Below are 17,411 nucleotides of genomic sequence, written 5' to 3'. Positions count from 1 at the left end.
GCTTGCCAGTGTGTGTTTTATTTTATTTTATTTTGGTCATATTCTATCAAAATGAAGAGCATGCACGTGTCCCCGTGGAGTAGTCTGGGTGGCAAGCCGAATCTTGGTATGTGTGGTTTAGGTGTATGTATTTGGATTTAATTTCGTATTTGAGATTATATTTACAATTGAAATTGAAATGTGACATGTTTCAGGGCGCACCGCGGTCTTCGAGGTTCATCATGCAGGATTGGTCTCAGGATGGGTTGGGCTGACTCTTGGTTGTGTTCTCTGGAAAAAAAAAAAAAAAAACCTCCAAACACTATTATTGGGCCCGCCCAATTATCTCCTTACTTTGGGTTGATCATTGATGACAGTCTCTAAGCCCAAGCCCATAATTAATGTTAGACTACATTTGAATTCCATGTTTTCCAGCGCGTGACGACGAATCACTCCATTACATGCCAAAATTTTCTAGAAGTCTCTCTTATCATCATCTGATAAAACCCCATTAAAAACTTGCTAGGGTTTTATTACTCTCTCGAGTCTCTGCTTTGTTTCAGCGAATTTGCACCAACTCAGGACGTCTCCCTCCACCGGTATCCGAGCCAATCCTTCAATTTATCCCAACGGTATTGTTAGATTTTAGTGTTTCAATTTATTTTTTTTGAAGATTTTGATTGATTCGTGGATTTGTTTTGCTGTGAAAATGGAGGAAAAGGAGAAGAAAGAGATTTAGGAATTTTGTGTTTATGTTTCAGGAAATGGCGACAGCTCAGCTCACAGGATCATCGATCTCCGTTTCAGCGAGAAACTTGACATCATTTGAAGGCTTGAGACCCGCAACGGCCAAATTCGCGTCGTTTGGGGCACTGAAGGCTGGAGCTCTCTCCCAAAGGTCATTGCGGGGGCTGGTAGTCAAAGCAGCGACTGTGGTTGCGCCAAAGGTATAATTGATTACATTTGAGTAACTTGTACCCTTTCATTGACAGTAGAGTTGGTTCTTACTTGTTACTTCTTGTGGCATGTTTTATGACATTGTAGCAATGGTTCTTGTCCGTAATGGTTTTTTAGATTGATGTTGTGTGGTTCTTTAGCTTTTTTGGATAACCTTTGGGAGCTTTCATGAATTTTGAGTGCTAGCTCTCCTTGAATATTCCCCAACCATTGAATATTATGTACGGTAGAGTACAACTTGCTTGGATAATTTTTTTAGAATTTTTGAGAAGTCGGTTATTTCATAAATGTTCTTGGTTTTCATTCTCGTACTCTCTGTTACATGGATTTTATTTATGAGTGACCAAATACTGGAAATGAAAAAAAGAGGTGTAATTCTGTAAGCTTTGGTTTGGTGATGCTGAGTGGTTTCTACATCACAATTGAAAGCTTTCTGTGTTCATGAATTCAGTATATTACTCATGTTATATGGTGGTGTTACCATCTTCACTAATTTGATATGCCGCGGCTTATAATTTGGTTTCTCTGCTGCTGGTGCTTTGTCTAACTGTGGCTTTCCAATTTTTACAGTTTTCTTCAATTAAGCCCATAGGTGATAGAGTTTTGGTGAAGATCAAGACTGTAGAGGAGAAGACAGATGGTGGTATTTTACTTCCAACATCAGCTCAGTCAAAACCCCAGGGAGGTGAGGTTGTTGCCGTCGGAGAGGGGAAGACACTTGGGAAGACAAAAGTGGATATTTCTGTTAAGGTGAATTATATAATTGATGACTTACCTCCCTGCTAAATCTCTGCTATACAATACTCGCACTAAAATTGCCCTTCCTTGTGTAGACTGGTTCCCAGGTGGTTTATTCAAAGTACTCCGGGACTGAGCTAGAATTTAATGGTTCAAATCATCTTATATTGAAGGAAGATGACATTGTTGGTATTCTTGAGACAGAAGATATAAAGGATCTGAAGCCTCTCAATGACAGGGTTTTGATCAAGGTCTGTTTATCGGGTGAAATTACTAGCTTATACACTTGGAGATAGTTTAAGTGATTTCAGGAACACTCTGATATTATGTACGCTTCTTTTGTTCGTGTTTGAAAGATTAGATTGACCATATTTTTTTATCCATATTTTCATTATACTATAGATACTGGTTCTTTACAATGGAGTAGTCCATGCGTCTGTCACATCGACATGAATAGAATGCATTTCATAATTTTGTGGCCAACTCATTGCTATAACAGTTTTTAGTTGGGCTTCTGAATGCAGGTTGCTGAGGCTGAGGAGAAAACTGCTGGAGGTTTGTTTCTAACGGAGGCGACAAAGGATAAACCGTCAATTGGAACGGTAAGAGCAAGCTTTCTTAAGCATTTGCTAATGAATGAATGAAAACTTACTGAATTCTTGCGTACAAGTATGAAGCTTTTGCTGTGTTGTTTACTTGTTCATTTGATGATGATGCACAGATTATCGCAGTCGGGCCGGGTCCTCTAGATGAGGAAGGTAATAGGAAGCCTTTACCCGTCTCTCAAGGGAGCAGTGTTCTGTACTCCAAGTATGCTGGAAATGACTTCAAGGGCAGTGATGGATCTAACTACATTGCTCTTAGGGTTTCTGATGTGATGGCCGTTCTCTCGTAGTTGTCATTTTATTTTTCTCGAGTAGGTGTTGTGAAATTTCGTCGTGCTTGAGTTTGGGCAAAGGCATACGAATTTTGAATGTAATCCTGTTTTGAATATGTATTTTGATCATTGCTTTAGGTTATGTTTATGCAATCAGGTTATTATAGTGAACCTATGTTAAGTTTTATTGTTTTTACAGACATGTAAAGTTTTAATTGAGCCGAAGTAGTTTGAAGAGAGTACACTCGAGCATGGTAAGTGAACTGATCTCCAGCGTCCTTTGCTTTCGTTTCTCCGTTAGGATTTAGGGTTTATGGTTTACTGTCCGATGCATTGTTATCTATTAAATGAAGCAGCTAAGTTATCGCCATACTGTCCCCTCCATGAATTCCACTACATGCTTGATTGGGGGGACTGGAATGTTCCGCAGATCTCCATCCAAGCTTATCTGCTGAACATCAGCGGCTGATGGTATCCTTATGCTCTGAACGCAACTCACAAATTCCCTTAAAAGACATTTTGAAGAAATATAATAACAATTGAGATACATCAACAGCTGCTGAAATCTGAAGCTCTTCACTTACTACCAAGGATCTTCACCGAGGAGGAGTACGTAGTTTTCATAATCTACATACACTCTCTGGATCTTCTAGCTGGCCCTCAAGGCCAAACATCCTCGGCAGATCATGCCTGAGCTCGTCATAACCTTTGTAACGGGGGACATCATTGATGCCCACATCACCTGAACGCCCCAATGACTGAGAGCTTATGGCAGCAGTGGACAGACAACTCTCACGATATATCTCTTGGTGTACCACCTTCATTACTCATTGGACAGCAAGTTTTGGAGATATTTTAGAGGCGGGAGCTGTGGACCACGCCGCTTTTGCGGATTAGGTACTAGAATGTAAGGCCGGCTGAAGGTCCAGACTCCAGAATGTAAAGCCAATGTTACGACTTTGGAATGGGTTTCAATTGAGCCCACTCCCGTAGACTCTGGGCTTTGGAAAGATAACCCATAGGCCCTGGTCGAATAAAACCCCCTGAAGGTAATGCCCCTCCTCTCTCGCTCATCACAGAAACGCTGCCAGCGAGAGAAGCGTGGTCCATCTCTCCGTATCTCTGCAGCTCTTGTCGCGGAAGGTGAACAAATTGAATTCAATTTCTCGGCCTAGATTGTTGTTCTATCTTAGGGTTCTGTATTGATTGTCTTAAATCTGGATTTCTATAGCGTATTTGTATCTGTGGGGTTAGACGTTATAATGGTGGTAATTTATAATGGTAATTGAGAACTAGATTTTCTCTTGTTCTTGCTTGTTAATTATGCTTGTAGGTCTGATGTTTTTAGGACTAAAATGTGAGATTTGACAATTAGGGACGTAAGTGTAGAGATGCGTAGCTCTGCAACTCGGCTGATGAAAATTATATCATTTTGTAGAATATGATTTAGCCCCTGTGTTTTTCCTTGAATCTGAATAAACTTTGGGACTAATTGTGCCCAACTGATGAACCATCACTTCTTTATCATTCGTATTTGGTTGTGTGCATATACTGGTATATAGGTTTTTAAATTGGTCGAATGTGTCTATGTTTGTAGGGGTCTGATGTAATTGAAGTCTCTGCCAGTCTGCCTCTGACATTAGGGTCAATTAAATGTTTTCACACTTCTCATTTGTTTGTTTCTAGGCTTAAAGCAGGTAGCTGATGGCATCAAAGTTGTTACAGTTGAAGTCCAAGGCATGTCAAGCATCACAGTTTGTAGTCAAGCATGGAACTGCTTACAACAAGCAGTTGTTGGAACAGAATAAGCAATACATTCAGGAACCAGCGACAGTGGAGAAATGCAACGAATTATCGAAGCAGTTGTTTTACACTCGTCTTGCTAGGTTAATTCCTTTTTTTTTTTTTTTACTTTTGATATCTGATTTTTGAAGTCATGTCATACTTTCACTTTATGGTATTTCAAAGTGAAGCCAAGTTTCTTTCATTTGAATGCCAATTATGCCATCAGTTGATGAATACCACTGTCTGTCTCTGTAATGATTTGCAAGGAAAAAATGGTTTATGTTCAGATTTGTTTTAATGATTTTTTGTAACATTTGGATGACATATGCAGCTATCTAATTCATTTTATGGCATCATAAATGTGATGGGATGTAATTTTACTTGAAGATGGCCATATTTTTATGTGGAATTTTATTCAACTTCTGGACTTTTTAACCGTGGGTTTGAGTTTCATTGGGTTTTTGGTCCATTAGAAGTTAATGTTATTTTGCATGTAGATGGTGTATCAAAAGCCTTCTAAAGTCTTTGGTTGATTTGCAGTTTTCTAGTTTGTTATGGGATACTTCATCATGGGTGATATTAACTATAGTAAAATGATATAATTAAATAATTCTAGAGAGGGAATGCTTTTAAATAGGCTTTTGGATGAAAGAATTTGTAATCTTTTTTTATTATTATTTAATAATGAAAACTGAGTGAAATTGCTTTGGTTGTGTTTCTCAACTTGAGGTTGCTGCTGTTAGGACTTATGTGACCCCATCGATAACAATGTATATGGTCTTTGATGCCATTTTAGCTCTTTGATACATGCCTTTCGCCTTACCAATGAGTTAGCTGCTACTTGTTCAAAGACTATGGTTGAGTTTCATGTATTATGGTTAACCATTATTTTGTGGGTATATGTTTTTTTTCCTATTTTTTCCATGGAACTATGAGCCTTTTTAGTATTTTTCATTGTCCTTTTATGTGCTCACATGAACTTCTTCCTGCTCAGCATTCCCGGTCGTTACGAGGCATTCTGGAAGGAACTTGACTCTGTCAAGAATTTGTGGAAGAACAGGAAGGAACTGAAGGTTGAGGATGCTGGCATTGCTGCTTTGTTCGGATTAGAGTGCTTTGCATGGTATTGTGGCGGTGAGATTGTGGGAAGGGGATTTACTGTCACCGGTTACTATGTTTGAGAACCACCCATTATAATTTGTTCAAGTGGATTGAATTGTAAGCTTCTCATGCCATTTGCATGACTAAACCGCGAGCACGGAAAATTTTTGTTTTCTGCAAAATCAGTGGTTAACTGTGATGCCCTCAATAATTTTTGTGTTTGAAGGGGTTCAGGTTCTCTTGTTAGAAGACAATGGTCTCATGAATTATGACATTGCCACAAGTCTCTCTTGAAGGTTTCTTTTGATACTTAATGTCTGCTAATGGCTTTGGCAAGAATACTAGAAGGAAAAATCATGTCAACCAAACTATTGTGGACGTAAATATTTCTCTATTGGAGTCTCTCTGAACTGGTCTCTTGCTCGAATTGATGTTTCAAAGTTTTTTGATGGTTTCTATTAACTTCTCCTAGAAGTAGGTTTGATCTGAACGTGTTACCGATCGTCTGCGACCTAATAATTCTCTTTCCTATAAGTTGTATGGAATTGGGGTTGTGGGTGGCATGTTAGTACTGTGATTTGAGTTCTTGGTTGGGTGATGGTGTACATTGTGATTGTGAAGTCCATTGTGCAAGTTGATCCTATGAAATCTGCGATTGGAAGATCAATCTGGTCTTCGTTTTTTAGCCTGTATGTTTCCATTGTGGTGCTTGCTACCACGGTGATGATCTATTATGTCCCAACGCCAACAGCTTCAAACCCTTGTCCATCTGGTAAAGTTAGGAACTACAGGGGGGGGGAAGCATAACGACGGATAGGAAAGTTAGCTCCCCATCTTTGGGCTCAATGGCTCATCATACGGAGTCCACTAACGGGGGGTTTCCGAGAGTCCAACTCGAGACGTCTCGCACCCACTGCACTTTGATAGCCAACAATGGGAACCAACAATGAAGGACAAGATAATAATAATATTTATATATAATGCTTTATTCTTTAATTATTAATTTATTATTACCTTTTTAATGCCCGACTGCGCAGGCTAGGGTTTAAGAACGTTGATATAAATTCGGCACTCCTTCCTCTTCCTGCAGTCGCCGTCGCCAACTCATCTCTCGAACCCTCTCTCTCTATCCGTTCCCTTCGGTGAGTTTTTCGACTAGGTCCTTCCTTGATAGAGCTTTTGAACGAGAATCATTGTCTATCTTGATCTGATTGTCCATCTTCATCATTGTAAACTGTTTTGTTCTGATATCTGGTTTGATCCAATCATCTATTTTGGTGTTATAGTTTGTGTAAAAAGAAATGGCGGCGGTTCCTGGACAATTGATTTGGGAGATCGTCAAGAAGAACAACTCTTTCTTGGTGAAAGAGTTTGGGAGGGGAAACGCTAAAGTCCAATTCAGCAAGGAGAGCAACAATCTCTACAACCTTAACTCCTACAAGCACTCTGGTAAGCTTCATCATCGAATAAATATGAAATCTACCTTTGATTGATTGTTCATTTGGATGTTTAATGCCTTTGTTTTTGAATTTTAGGTTTAGCTAACCGGAAGACGGTGAGTATTCTATCAGCCGGAGATAAGGAACCGTCGGTGGTATTGGCTACCACGAAAACAAAGAAGCAGAACAAGCCCAAGAGCTTGCTCCACAAGTCCGTCATGAGGAAGGAGTTCTCTCGCATGGCTAAAGCTGTTACCAATCAGGTATAATAGACGCCTTTTTTTATATGTTGATTCACACAAATATATGTTAGGAGAGAGATTTTGAGATCCTACTGGCAACCAGCAAAGGTGTTTCAATGTGAATCTGTAGCTTTTGTTTTATGCTGGCCTGCTGGGGTGTATTTCAATTTCTGCTTGTTTCATTTTATTGTCTCTACAATTTCATTTATACGAGTCACTTGCAATCCCTTATAAGCAGGGATGAGAAGCTAACATGTAAGAATACCCACTTGAGTGGATTTTTCAATGAAATCTTCTTGTTACGCTTGGCTTCTATGCTTTACTTCTCAGTCTAGTTTGAACATTTTCTACTTGAATGATTGGACTAATTGGAGGCTTTTTGTAATCCCTTCCAATGTTAATATACATAAATTTATGTCAAGAAGTGAGATCTTGAGGTCTGTAGTCTCCCAGAGGTGTCTCATATGTGAATGTAACGTCCAAGTTTACACATTTTTACTGTTGTTTTGTTTTCAGATGTGTTTGATGTAATAATTCATGTTTTGGTTATATGATTTTTGATGGTAATATGTTCAATGTCTGCTCTCTTCCCATCTTGCGTCTTACATTATTAGTTAGAGAACCAAAATATGCAAGTCCCTGGGATTTATTTATTGTGCATTAAGCAATGATGAGAAGCTAACATGTAAGAAGACCCTCTTGAGTGGGTTCTTCAATGAAATATATTTGTTACGCTTGGCTTCTGAGCTTTCCTTCTCAATCTAATTATATATTCTTAATTCTTACTGCTTACACTTTCTACTTGAATGAGTGAAATAGTTCTAATTTATTGGAAGTGGAGTCAGAACTTAGAATAACAATAAATTCGCGTGTTTTGGGTTATACATGCCACCTTATGATTGAGTGGAATTAAAATTAAGTAGAGGAACTTTCATTTTATCCAAACTGAATCCTGCTCCATGTTGGGATATTTTATTATGAACAATGAGGCTGATGTTTGGGCATTTTTTCCCCCCTTTTCCTGTACACGTTTTTCTTTATCATAAACTAGGAAAATAAGCAGTTTCTATTGATCTAAATTTTACTTGTTTTGGTGTAAAATAATTATACAAGCTTAATGTTCTTTGAACGTAGCTTATCTGATGTAGCAATTTTTTTGATGAACAATGATGTGTATTAGTTTGATGTCAAGTTTTGCATTGTGTTATAATTGTTTTCCGTCCGATATATACAGGTTGCAGATAACTACTACAGGCCAGACTTGAAGAAGGCAGCTCTTGCAAGACTTAGTGTTGTCCAGAGGAGCCTCAAAGTTGCCAAGTCTGGTGCCAAGAAGAAGAACAGGCAAGCTGTTAGGGTCCCTGGTAGAAAGTGAGAGATCTTGGAGAGTTGTAATCCCTTTTTTCGTTTGGGTGCTTCGCTATTAGTTGCTGTTAAATTCCAGAGAGGCTAGAAGTTATACACTTATATTCGGTTCTTTGGAATTTTTACCTTGCTGGATTTGGTGAATCCTAGATCTTGACATGATTTTGTGTGTTGTCTAAAATCAATATGATTTTTGAGATCTTATTTTAAGTCATTAGACTATATTGTTTGCTAAACTAAATACCTATTGTGTGGTTTGATTTGGCTAATTGCAGTTCCATTTAAAATGCATGCTTTTGCCAGTAGTGTGGATGACTAGCTTTGATAGCTTTTAATCCGAGCTTCTGGAGATGACTTAATTTTTTTGGCCTGTGTGCCATGTTTCCAAGCAGCTTCCTCCTTGAGGCGGAGGTTTTGTCCCAATGTTAACACAAGTCTGGTTACTATGAGATGTGTTGTGGGCTCATAAAAGTATGATGTGGATTATTCATTTGTATAAGTAGGCGCTTGTTTGTTGGTAACAAAAACCTGTATGGAAGCAGTTGTATTAACTTGTTAAGTGTCACTGGACGTTTTCCTTGGTCTGTATGCTCTTGGGCATTTTTTGACCTTTTTTTGTAAGGCAGTTGTCGTTGTGCACAACACTTTTACTCTAGTTGGCTCCTATTTTTGACAGTTAAGGATGGCTTATGCATTCGTTTAGTCGCATGGGATGGACGGATTATTTGCTCGCTTGTTTGTTTGTTTGTTTCAGCACAATAAAACCAGACTTTCTAAAACCCATGTATGTGGTATCTCGAGTTCGAACATCTCTCATCACTTTCTCTGTAATTAAAAAGAACATCAGACTTCCTCAAACCCCTCGACATGATTAAGCCCATTGAATCTTGTCCAATCCTTCCATCAAAAATTAATTATAATTTAAATGAATTAAATTGGGATTAGGAAGTTGAGACCCTGAATCCCGAATCAAGTTAAACATAACGGAGCGTGTCCTTTCGGGGTGAGGTCGTCCATATTTAAGCCGGTTTTGTCCCCTTTCGGTTATGATAATTTCCCGCGTCCCTGTCCCTCATTTCCCGCTGTGAAATTCCTAAAACCCTAACAATCATGGGAAAGAAGCAGCAACTCGCCGGCGTTCCGGCTGCCGACCCCGGGAAGAGAAGGCGTGTGGGCTTCTCCGAAATAGGTGAGCCGAGTCAGCTTAGCTCCTCCGATTTTTCCAGTATAAACGTTTCATTATATCTATACTGTTTTCAGTGTTTTGAAATGATTCATGCTTTTGGTTTTTAGTTTCGTTTTCAGATTGCCTCACAGTGTTTTCTTGTTTGTATTTTTTGGACTGTTGTATTGCAGATGCTGGGGTTGAGGCCAAGGACTGCATTAAGATCTATCTGGGTATGGCGCGTTATTTATGATTATTAGGTTAATTCCTGCCTGCTGTCTGTGACAATTGATCATTTAGCTGGTAAAAATCCATTTGGAATTAAGGGTTTAATGATGTGATGACAGTTGAAAATCATGATTTTCTTCATTTTTCTCGTGTTTTTGTATTAGTAGTACTCTTGTTTTTAGGTTAGCTTGCTTCCTAGTGTAGAAATGTGAGGCGATTAAAGAATTCAAGTTTTGTGCTATATGTTTGAGTAGGTGCATTGGTGGAACCCCCAGATCTTGGCTTTCCGGACTGTAGCAACTTCTTGGATGCTCTAAAGCCTTTCTAGTTGACTTTTTTTGGGGTTCTTTTTTTCTTTTATTTGATGTCTCTCTCTTTTATTCTTCTTCTTTTGGCTGAGGAACCTGCATGGTGCCTGTTCTTATCAAAACTTTTCTGTTTTTCAAAAGAAAGACATAATAAGCCAATCGGTTCCTTGTTTGTTTTATGTATATTTTGAAGTTTGCTTTGTATAGGTTTTGGGCACTACTAAGCTTCTGCTTGGGCTTCCCAATTTTGGTACAGTTTACTTTCATTTGGCTCCAACAAGGTGCAGCAGAAATTAAGTCTCTTCACTAATAATATCCTTCACAGGCGAACATGTGGTCCAATGGTAGAGTTGCACCCCACGTAGAGTTCACAACTTCAATTCCTGAAATAGCCTCTCTACATATTATGTGGGGGTAAAGTCTTGTCTGTCCCCGACCCCCCTAGTGTGGGAGCTTTGTGCATGGGGCACGGGTGTCTTTTACCTTTTTACTAAAAATATTCTTTGGAGATCTATTGTAATTTATTCATGTAGGTTGTTTCTTACCAGAAAACCATGCTAACATTCAGTTTAATAGACATTAATTAATTTGCTGTGAAATTGAGCTCTGTGTTGTTAGAGATCATGCATATAAAATAAGCAGATGATTTTTTCCAGGCTTCAATCTGATGGAGTCGTGCTGACGAGCTGACTATGTCGAACTTTTAATATGAGCTGTTAGGATGAAGAGTGCCTTCTAAGTTTTAAGCTGATTATTTCCTTTGTAATGTGTCCAACATTATTTTGGTTGAAATTTTTTACCTGATTGCTGTTATTGTAGTTTCTAATGAGGAGGAAGTGGGTGCTTTAGACGGGATTTGCTTAGAGCCAATTGACTTGAATGGCTTTTTCGATGAAGATGGGAAAATTTACGGATATCAAGGATTGAAGGTAGTATGCAATTGTATTAATTTTCTAGTTATAACAGGTCTATGCTTTGTAAATGGCATAAATGAGGCTTAACCATCTTTTGATGATTTCATAGGAGTTATTAATTTTCTGGAGTAGTATTCTTATGCTTTTTTTTTCCCTATATGTCTGTACAGATAACAATCTGGGTTAGCGGCGTGTCATTTTGCTCATATGCTGATATTACATTTCAGAGCACATCAGATGTGAGTTTTAAATATGTCTTGCCTACTCTAACCCAATGTGTTGTTTTAACTGTTCCTTATTTATCAAATTTGAGCTTTTAGTCTTAACTTAACTCACCTTAACAACTTCTGTTGACTGTTGTTATTTGTTCTTAGGGAGGTAAAGGAATCACGGATCTTAAATCTGCTCTTCAGGTATAAATCGATTTCCATATGGCTTTATTGCTTTGATCTCCTTTATCTGTGGTGTGTCATTATCTAACTATCCCCTGCAGGAAATATTTGCTGAGACACTTGTTGAGAATAAAGATGACTTCCTCAAATCATTTTCTGCTGAGAGTCATTACATGAGGTATTGTATGATGGATGTGAGTGGCATGTGGAAATATTGTTCTTGCGTCTTTCTTTTGTTGGCCCTTTGTTTAATCATAGTTTTTACGTTTTGACTTTGACAGCTCCATCGTATCCACTGGGGAGATATTGCAGCTAAAAGTCTCCAATGGACACACTGGTGATTCTGATAACGTGGAAGCTACTTCCGATGTTGAGGTACTCCTGCATTAATTAGCCTTCATCTTTATTTTACATCTAGATTGCTTTTTGATAGTCTGGTGCTATGTCATTGGCCACAAGGTGCACATTTTTCTTGCAAAATATAGTGGCTAGTATGTTTTGACTTTGAATCACCAGTGTAACCTGGTGATACTCCGCTTGCCAATTCCATTGCCTCAAGTAGGTAACTATAGTCTAGACGGAGGTGTTCTGGCTCAATACAGGACAACATTAGTCTATGATAAAAAAATCATGAGATTGTTACAAGTTCTAGTTGAGACCAATTGTCCACATATTGGGTGTTACACAGATGAACATGTGGTTCAATGGTAGAGTTGCGGGGATGCAACTTAAAGGTCACATGTTGATTCCTGAAAACGGCATCTTCATATATTATGTGGGGGTATTATTTATAATTATCCCATTAGAAGAAGATTTTCTGCATACATCCTGCCTCTCCCCGTTCTCGCCTATTGTTGAAACTTTGTGCATGGGAGTTGTTTTACCTTCTATTGGGTGTTAATAAAGTCAATAAGGTTTTCCCATTATCACATGCTGACGTTGAGCTAAGAGGTGAAAATATGAATGCTTACACTTCCCCTTGCATTTTCCCCTTTGGTACTTTCTTTGTGAGGCTGAGTCTGGATGTGTTTTTGCCTCACAGCAGTGGTATTTTTATAAGACATGGCTTCTATTGGTTAGAGTGCATTTGTATTGCCATATTATGGTTTCAGGCTTTCAGCCTTCTGATTTATATAAAATTATAAATGATCTAAGAGGAGCCATCTCTTGTACCTATCTTTCAGATCCCCCAGATGGAGTTAAAGGTTTTTCATTTTCTAACTTGTGATAAATTTGTTAGGTTATGGAAAATCACTATGGAAGGCCCTAGTTTCTGTTTCTAGTTTTGCCTTGGTAATTGCAAGAATTGTATTTGATTAGATTGATGATCTTCTTGTGATCAGGTTTTCCGCATGGGCATAAACAATGCAGCTACAGGATACCTTTACAGCCGCTTGATACCTCTTGTTCTTCTGCTTGTTGATGGTAATGCCTTTTACTATCTTGGCTTGTCTAAGAAATTTGTGTTCTTCTTTGCTGCATTTTTACAGTCGGAATTTAAGCTGTGTTATTTTCTCCGTCAGGTAGCAATCCAATCGATGTCACAGATCCAGGATGGGAGTTATATGTCCTCACTCATAAGAAGGTAGATCCGCAGGTTGGCACTCAGCATAGGCTACTTGGTTTTACGGCTGTATATCGTTTTTACCATTGCCCTGAAAGCTCACGCCTGCGACTCAGTCAGGTTCAATCTCCTTCCGTTGTCATCCTATTAATTAGTTGGTAGACATTTGGAGAAATGTAATTTAGTCTGTTTTGCTGAAGTTTTCTTGAATATTCTGTTATCCAAATATATTTCCCTCTACCCGTTACGGTATTTTAATTTTTTCATGGAATGTTTCCTCTTCTTCAGATTCTTGTATTGCCTCCTTACCAATGCAAGGGTCATGGAGCTCGTCTTGTAGAGGTTGTGAACAATGTGGCAATATCTGAAGATGTTTACGACTTGACAGTTGAAGAGCCGTTGGATCGCTTCCAGCATGTGCGCACTTGTGTTGACATAAGGCGACTACTTGCTTTTGAGCCCATCCAGAATGCAGTTACTTCAGTGGTTTCCCAGCTGAAGCAAGAAAACTTATCAAAGAAAACGTACTCCCCTCGATTCGTGCCACCTTCGACTGTTATTGATGATGTTAGGAAACACTTGAAGATTAACAGGAAACAGTTTCTGCAATGTTGGGAGATCCTGATCTATCTTGGCCTCGATCCGATTGACAAGCACATAGAGGACTACGTTAGAATAATTTCAAATCGCATAAAAGGGGAAACCTTGGGGAAAGATTCTGAGAATGCGGGGAAGCGAGTAGTTGACGTCCCTTGTGATTATAACCCCGAAATGTCATTTGTCATGTTCAGGTCACGGGATGGTGAAGATGGTACTGTAAAGATAGATGAGAATCATACAAATCAAGCAGAACAACTGCAGCAATTGGTCGACGAAAGGGTCAGAGAGATCAAGCTAATTGCAGCAAAGGTGTCCCAATGAAATATGTGAAGCATTGTTGAGACTTTTACTGGACCGTGGTCTATATATCATCTCTCTATCTGTAAGATGAATCTTTCGATCGATCGGTTGAATCTTCCATGTTTACTTCAAATGGTACTGTTAATTGATAGGTAAAGTTTGGGAGTTGCATGAATTCATTGCTAATTTCATGAGGTAAGCATGTCTTAACATTCAGTGGTGAATATACCTTAATATAGTGAGGGTGGTTGGCATACAAAATAGAGAGAGATGCAATCAAAAGCTCTTCTCTAAACCTTGTGAATACTGAATCCTGCTTCTTCTGATTTCAAGTTCTCCTTCCAATTGTCAAACGCAGATCCACCAAACATCAATTGCTTAATTCCGACATGGCTGTCAAAGGAAATGGGAGTATGTGTGAACCAATTTAAAACCAAGAAGCTTAAACAAGGTCTATTATATCAGCAGCATGTTGTATTAAAGAAGGGGAGGGTAAAAAGGAAAACAAGGAAAGGCTGCACTGATGGAACCATCTCACGGTGTGCGCACCATGAAATATATCAACTGGTTCCCAGTCACATTCTAGAACACCCAACACCAACTCAGATCAACTTTGTATTTGGAGGAAGGCTCGGGATTGTAAATGAGTATATATTTCCTCCAAACCCAATAACAATGGAGTTAAAGTACCAAAAGATTGACAAAAGAAGAAAGAAAGTATTGAGCTTACTCAGAGCTTATCTGCGTCAATGCATTTATCAGAACATCCAGAATCAATGGTTCACTGGTTCCAATGTCCACCCTGTCGAAAAAGTATGAGCAAAAAACTTCGAAATTCCCATTTCCAGTTACAATTGATATGACTGCTAAGACAAACAAGAAGAGGAAGGTTAAGGTTAAACTTCCAAATTGAGGCTCCTACCATATACGCGCTAAGTTGTCTTGAATTTCAAGATCCCCAATGTTGTAAAATGTGGTCGGAGTCACATTTGCTCCCTGGATGGCATCATAACTTGGTCTTTTATCCCTAGGAGATTGTGATAACTGCAGGAATAGCAGGTGTTAATTCTAATTGCAGTGGACCATTTACATGTCGGAAGACTGTGTGAACAGAATACTCAATGATATAACTTAGTCGTCGGAGAGGATTCTTAATATTATAAATTAGATGGCTGAATTGAAACTTACTTGCATATTCATGGAATTACATCCACCAAGGCGTCCAATGATGTGCCAAGCTCGAATTGCCTACAAACAAGCCACAGATCAACCAAGCAACTAAAAATTTCTTGGAAAGATCGTCTTTGGGGTGAAGCAAAACACTTACATCACAAATTAAGGAGATATCTTTCTCCAGCGGAGCATTGTAGAATTCGAACCATATGTATGAATTTGAGAACTCAAATCTGGACTACCAGCAATACAAATTTAACACAGTAGGGTCACTGAAAGTTTATATTTGCACGAAGAATTCTATATAACAGAAACTGCCCGAGAAGCAAGAATGACAAAGCAAAAGTAACCATATCCATCTGAAAAATTGGCAATCATCCAAGCCTGAAGTTCATGGAATCATAAATGACCTAAATTAGGAGAAGAGAGAGAACACAACACCAAGAATGAGGGTCAAAATGAGTATTTCTAGCACTGTTTTCCTGAAGGAAATTTATAATTGGGAAACATGGTTATAACCACACAAGCAAACCAGGGGTGTGTGAGCGCATACATGTATTCTCCATAAGATCACTGTGACTAATCAAGTAAAATTCATTTGAAAATGTTGATATGTGAGACCAGAACTTCAAGTCTCAGCAGATTGGTATTTTGAGTGTAACTGTGTAAGTAATGCAATGGTGCAAGCTTGAGGAAAGGAATTAAGAGTCTTGGAAAGTTGGAAAGGCCAGTTAGCTTACATGCAGACGTCAATGATTATATTTTAAAAATCCAGGCAGTAAACACTTCCACCACTCACTTCACTGCCATGGTAATTACTGTCAGAAGTGCATGTAGGACAACTTCATTATTAATAGGGAAACAAGCACAAATCTTAATCAGAATTTACTAATTTAGAGACAGAGATGGATATGGTAGCCCAATCTCAACAATAGTGAAACAAGCACAAATCTTAATCAGAACTCAGAGACAGGGATGGGAATTGTAGGCGTAACATTGCCATATCATGTGATATAGATTGCATAGTCAGAGAAAAAAACCCATCAAATGCCCCATTCAATTTGTTAACTTACTTGTTGAATGTTACTTTCATGGGTTTTGCTGAGCCCGTCTTTGTGTGCAAAATCTTGTTCCTTTTCTTCCTCACTCTCTCCTCCATCTGAAAATTCAATGACACCCATCAATTAAAAAGACAACAAAAACATAATTATAAAACCAGCAATTACTGTAACCAAAATTATCAAATCAATGCTTTGCCCACCTTAGACCGTGCTTTCTGGGGGTCATCAAGGCAACTCCCAAGAATTTCAGCAAATTCAGGGTCTTTATCGTAATCCTTCTCCTCTCCTCTCCTTCTAAATCTTCTGTGAGCCGGAGATTCATCTTCATCGGCAACACCATCATCATCATCATCATCATCGTAATCAAATCTATCTTCCTCAACACGAATTTTCTGTTCTTGTGCCCGTCCTGGTCTGGTCACATAGATCGAAGAAGACCTGGTTCGAGCACCATAATGCTGCGCTGGGACTGCAACTGCCTGAACCGGCGAGTATGAGTTGGGGAGGATTGGAAATTCGGAGGGTGCAGTTTCATTGGGGCGTTGAAGAAGTTGTATACGGTAATGAAAAGCAAGCATCTTTATATTCTTGACAGGGGATAATGTCTGAAGCTGGTGCTGGTTCTGGTTCTGGTTATGGTTCGTTCTTGCTTGCTTGCTTGCAAGAAGAGGGGGGTTGCGCGTCGCTTTTCTGGGTGCAATGGATAAAGCCAGGATTTGTTTATTCAAGTGTTGAAAACAAATTACTGAATTTTGTGATTAATTAATTATTGGGAAATACTATTCCAATATTTTTGGATAAATGACATAAACGTATTTTGAAATTCGAAAAAAATATTTATTTTAAATATAAAAAATAAGTGAGAAAGTGTTATCACATTCACATATCACGTATTGTGATATACTATGAATATTTAATTATTGCTCTTCGAACACTCGTTATCAAGACGCTTAATTATTTACCATGATTATATTTTGATCATTCACTACAAAAATGTGATAAGGGGGCCAATTTTGTAGACCAATCTAGATACCCTCCAAACAATGATTTTAACTAAAAAATGTGATATTGACTAAATTCATGTTAAAAAATAGCAAATTTTGACTAAAATAATGAAATTAGGCCTAAAAATGTGAAATCTATACTAAATTTATATTTTGAAAATTAGTAAAATCTCACAAACACAGTGAAATTTAACTAAAACTATGAAATTAGGAAAAAAT

General features: G+C 38.4%; 5 protein-coding genes and 2 non-coding genes across 7 annotated transcripts; 6 read left to right on the top strand and 1 right to left on the bottom strand.

The window, feature by feature from the left end:
• The first annotated feature begins 450 nt into the window (after window positions 1-450).
• On the top strand, window positions 451-2,809 carry LOC120005771 (20 kDa chaperonin, chloroplastic-like). The gene is made up of 6 exons (XM_038855584.1): window positions 451-611; window positions 741-926; window positions 1,507-1,686; window positions 1,770-1,925; window positions 2,199-2,276; window positions 2,396-2,809. Exons 2-6 carry the CDS (start codon window positions 744-746, stop codon window positions 2,567-2,569), a joined length of 771 nt encoding a protein of 256 aa, XP_038711512.1. The 5' UTR covers window positions 451-611; window positions 741-743; the 3' UTR covers window positions 2,570-2,809.
• Window positions 2,810-3,537: 728 nt separating this feature from the next.
• On the top strand, window positions 3,538-5,746 carry LOC120005773. The gene is made up of 3 exons (XM_038855585.1): window positions 3,538-3,694; window positions 4,238-4,437; window positions 5,331-5,746. The coding sequence occupies exons 2-3, from the start codon at window positions 4,256-4,258 to the stop codon at window positions 5,515-5,517; spliced, it is 369 nt and encodes a 122-aa protein (XP_038711513.1). The 5' UTR covers window positions 3,538-3,694; window positions 4,238-4,255; the 3' UTR covers window positions 5,518-5,746.
• Window positions 5,747-6,419: 673 nt separating this feature from the next.
• LOC120005770 (60S ribosomal protein L28-2-like) lies at window positions 6,420-8,719 on the top strand. The gene is made up of 4 exons (XM_038855583.1): window positions 6,420-6,579; window positions 6,724-6,886; window positions 6,973-7,139; window positions 8,353-8,719. The coding sequence occupies exons 2-4, from the start codon at window positions 6,739-6,741 to the stop codon at window positions 8,491-8,493; spliced, it is 456 nt and encodes a 151-aa protein (XP_038711511.1). The 5' UTR covers window positions 6,420-6,579; window positions 6,724-6,738; the 3' UTR covers window positions 8,494-8,719.
• On the top strand, window positions 7,350-7,439 carry LOC120006758. The gene has a single exon (XR_005470096.1). It is a non-coding gene; the product is annotated as a small nucleolar RNA R24 (small nucleolar RNA).
• LOC120006757 lies at window positions 7,780-7,869 on the top strand. The gene has a single exon (XR_005470095.1). It is a non-coding gene; the product is annotated as a small nucleolar RNA R24 (small nucleolar RNA).
• Window positions 8,720-9,377: 658 nt separating the features above from the next.
• Window positions 9,378-14,196, top strand: LOC120006624 (histone acetyltransferase type B catalytic subunit-like). Its single transcript, XM_038856727.1, has 10 exons — window positions 9,378-9,672; window positions 9,840-9,881; window positions 11,004-11,113; window positions 11,269-11,337; window positions 11,473-11,511; window positions 11,592-11,668; window positions 11,772-11,865; window positions 12,834-12,915; window positions 13,014-13,174; window positions 13,343-14,196. Exons 1-10 carry the CDS (start codon window positions 9,594-9,596, stop codon window positions 13,973-13,975), a joined length of 1,386 nt encoding a protein of 461 aa, XP_038712655.1. The 5' UTR covers window positions 9,378-9,593; the 3' UTR covers window positions 13,976-14,196.
• On the bottom strand, window positions 14,100-16,898 carry LOC120006625. Its single transcript, XM_038856728.1, has 7 exons — window positions 16,389-16,898; window positions 16,201-16,286; window positions 15,282-15,360; window positions 15,143-15,202; window positions 14,877-14,998; window positions 14,685-14,756; window positions 14,100-14,347 (listed from the first exon to the last, which is right to left on the bottom strand). The coding sequence occupies exons 1-7, from the start codon at window positions 16,764-16,766 to the stop codon at window positions 14,245-14,247; spliced, it is 900 nt and encodes a 299-aa protein (XP_038712656.1). The 5' UTR covers window positions 16,767-16,898; the 3' UTR covers window positions 14,100-14,244.
• Window positions 16,899-17,411: the final 513 nt, after the last annotated feature.

The sequence above is a fragment of the Tripterygium wilfordii genome, chromosome 9, assembly GCF_013401445.1.
Source record: "Tripterygium wilfordii isolate XIE 37 chromosome 9, ASM1340144v1, whole genome shotgun sequence".
Lineage (NCBI taxonomy): Eukaryota > Viridiplantae > Streptophyta > Magnoliopsida > Celastrales > Celastraceae > Tripterygium > Tripterygium wilfordii.
Note: the sequence above shows the minus strand (reverse complement) of the source record. Positions and strands in the feature narration are given on the sequence as shown.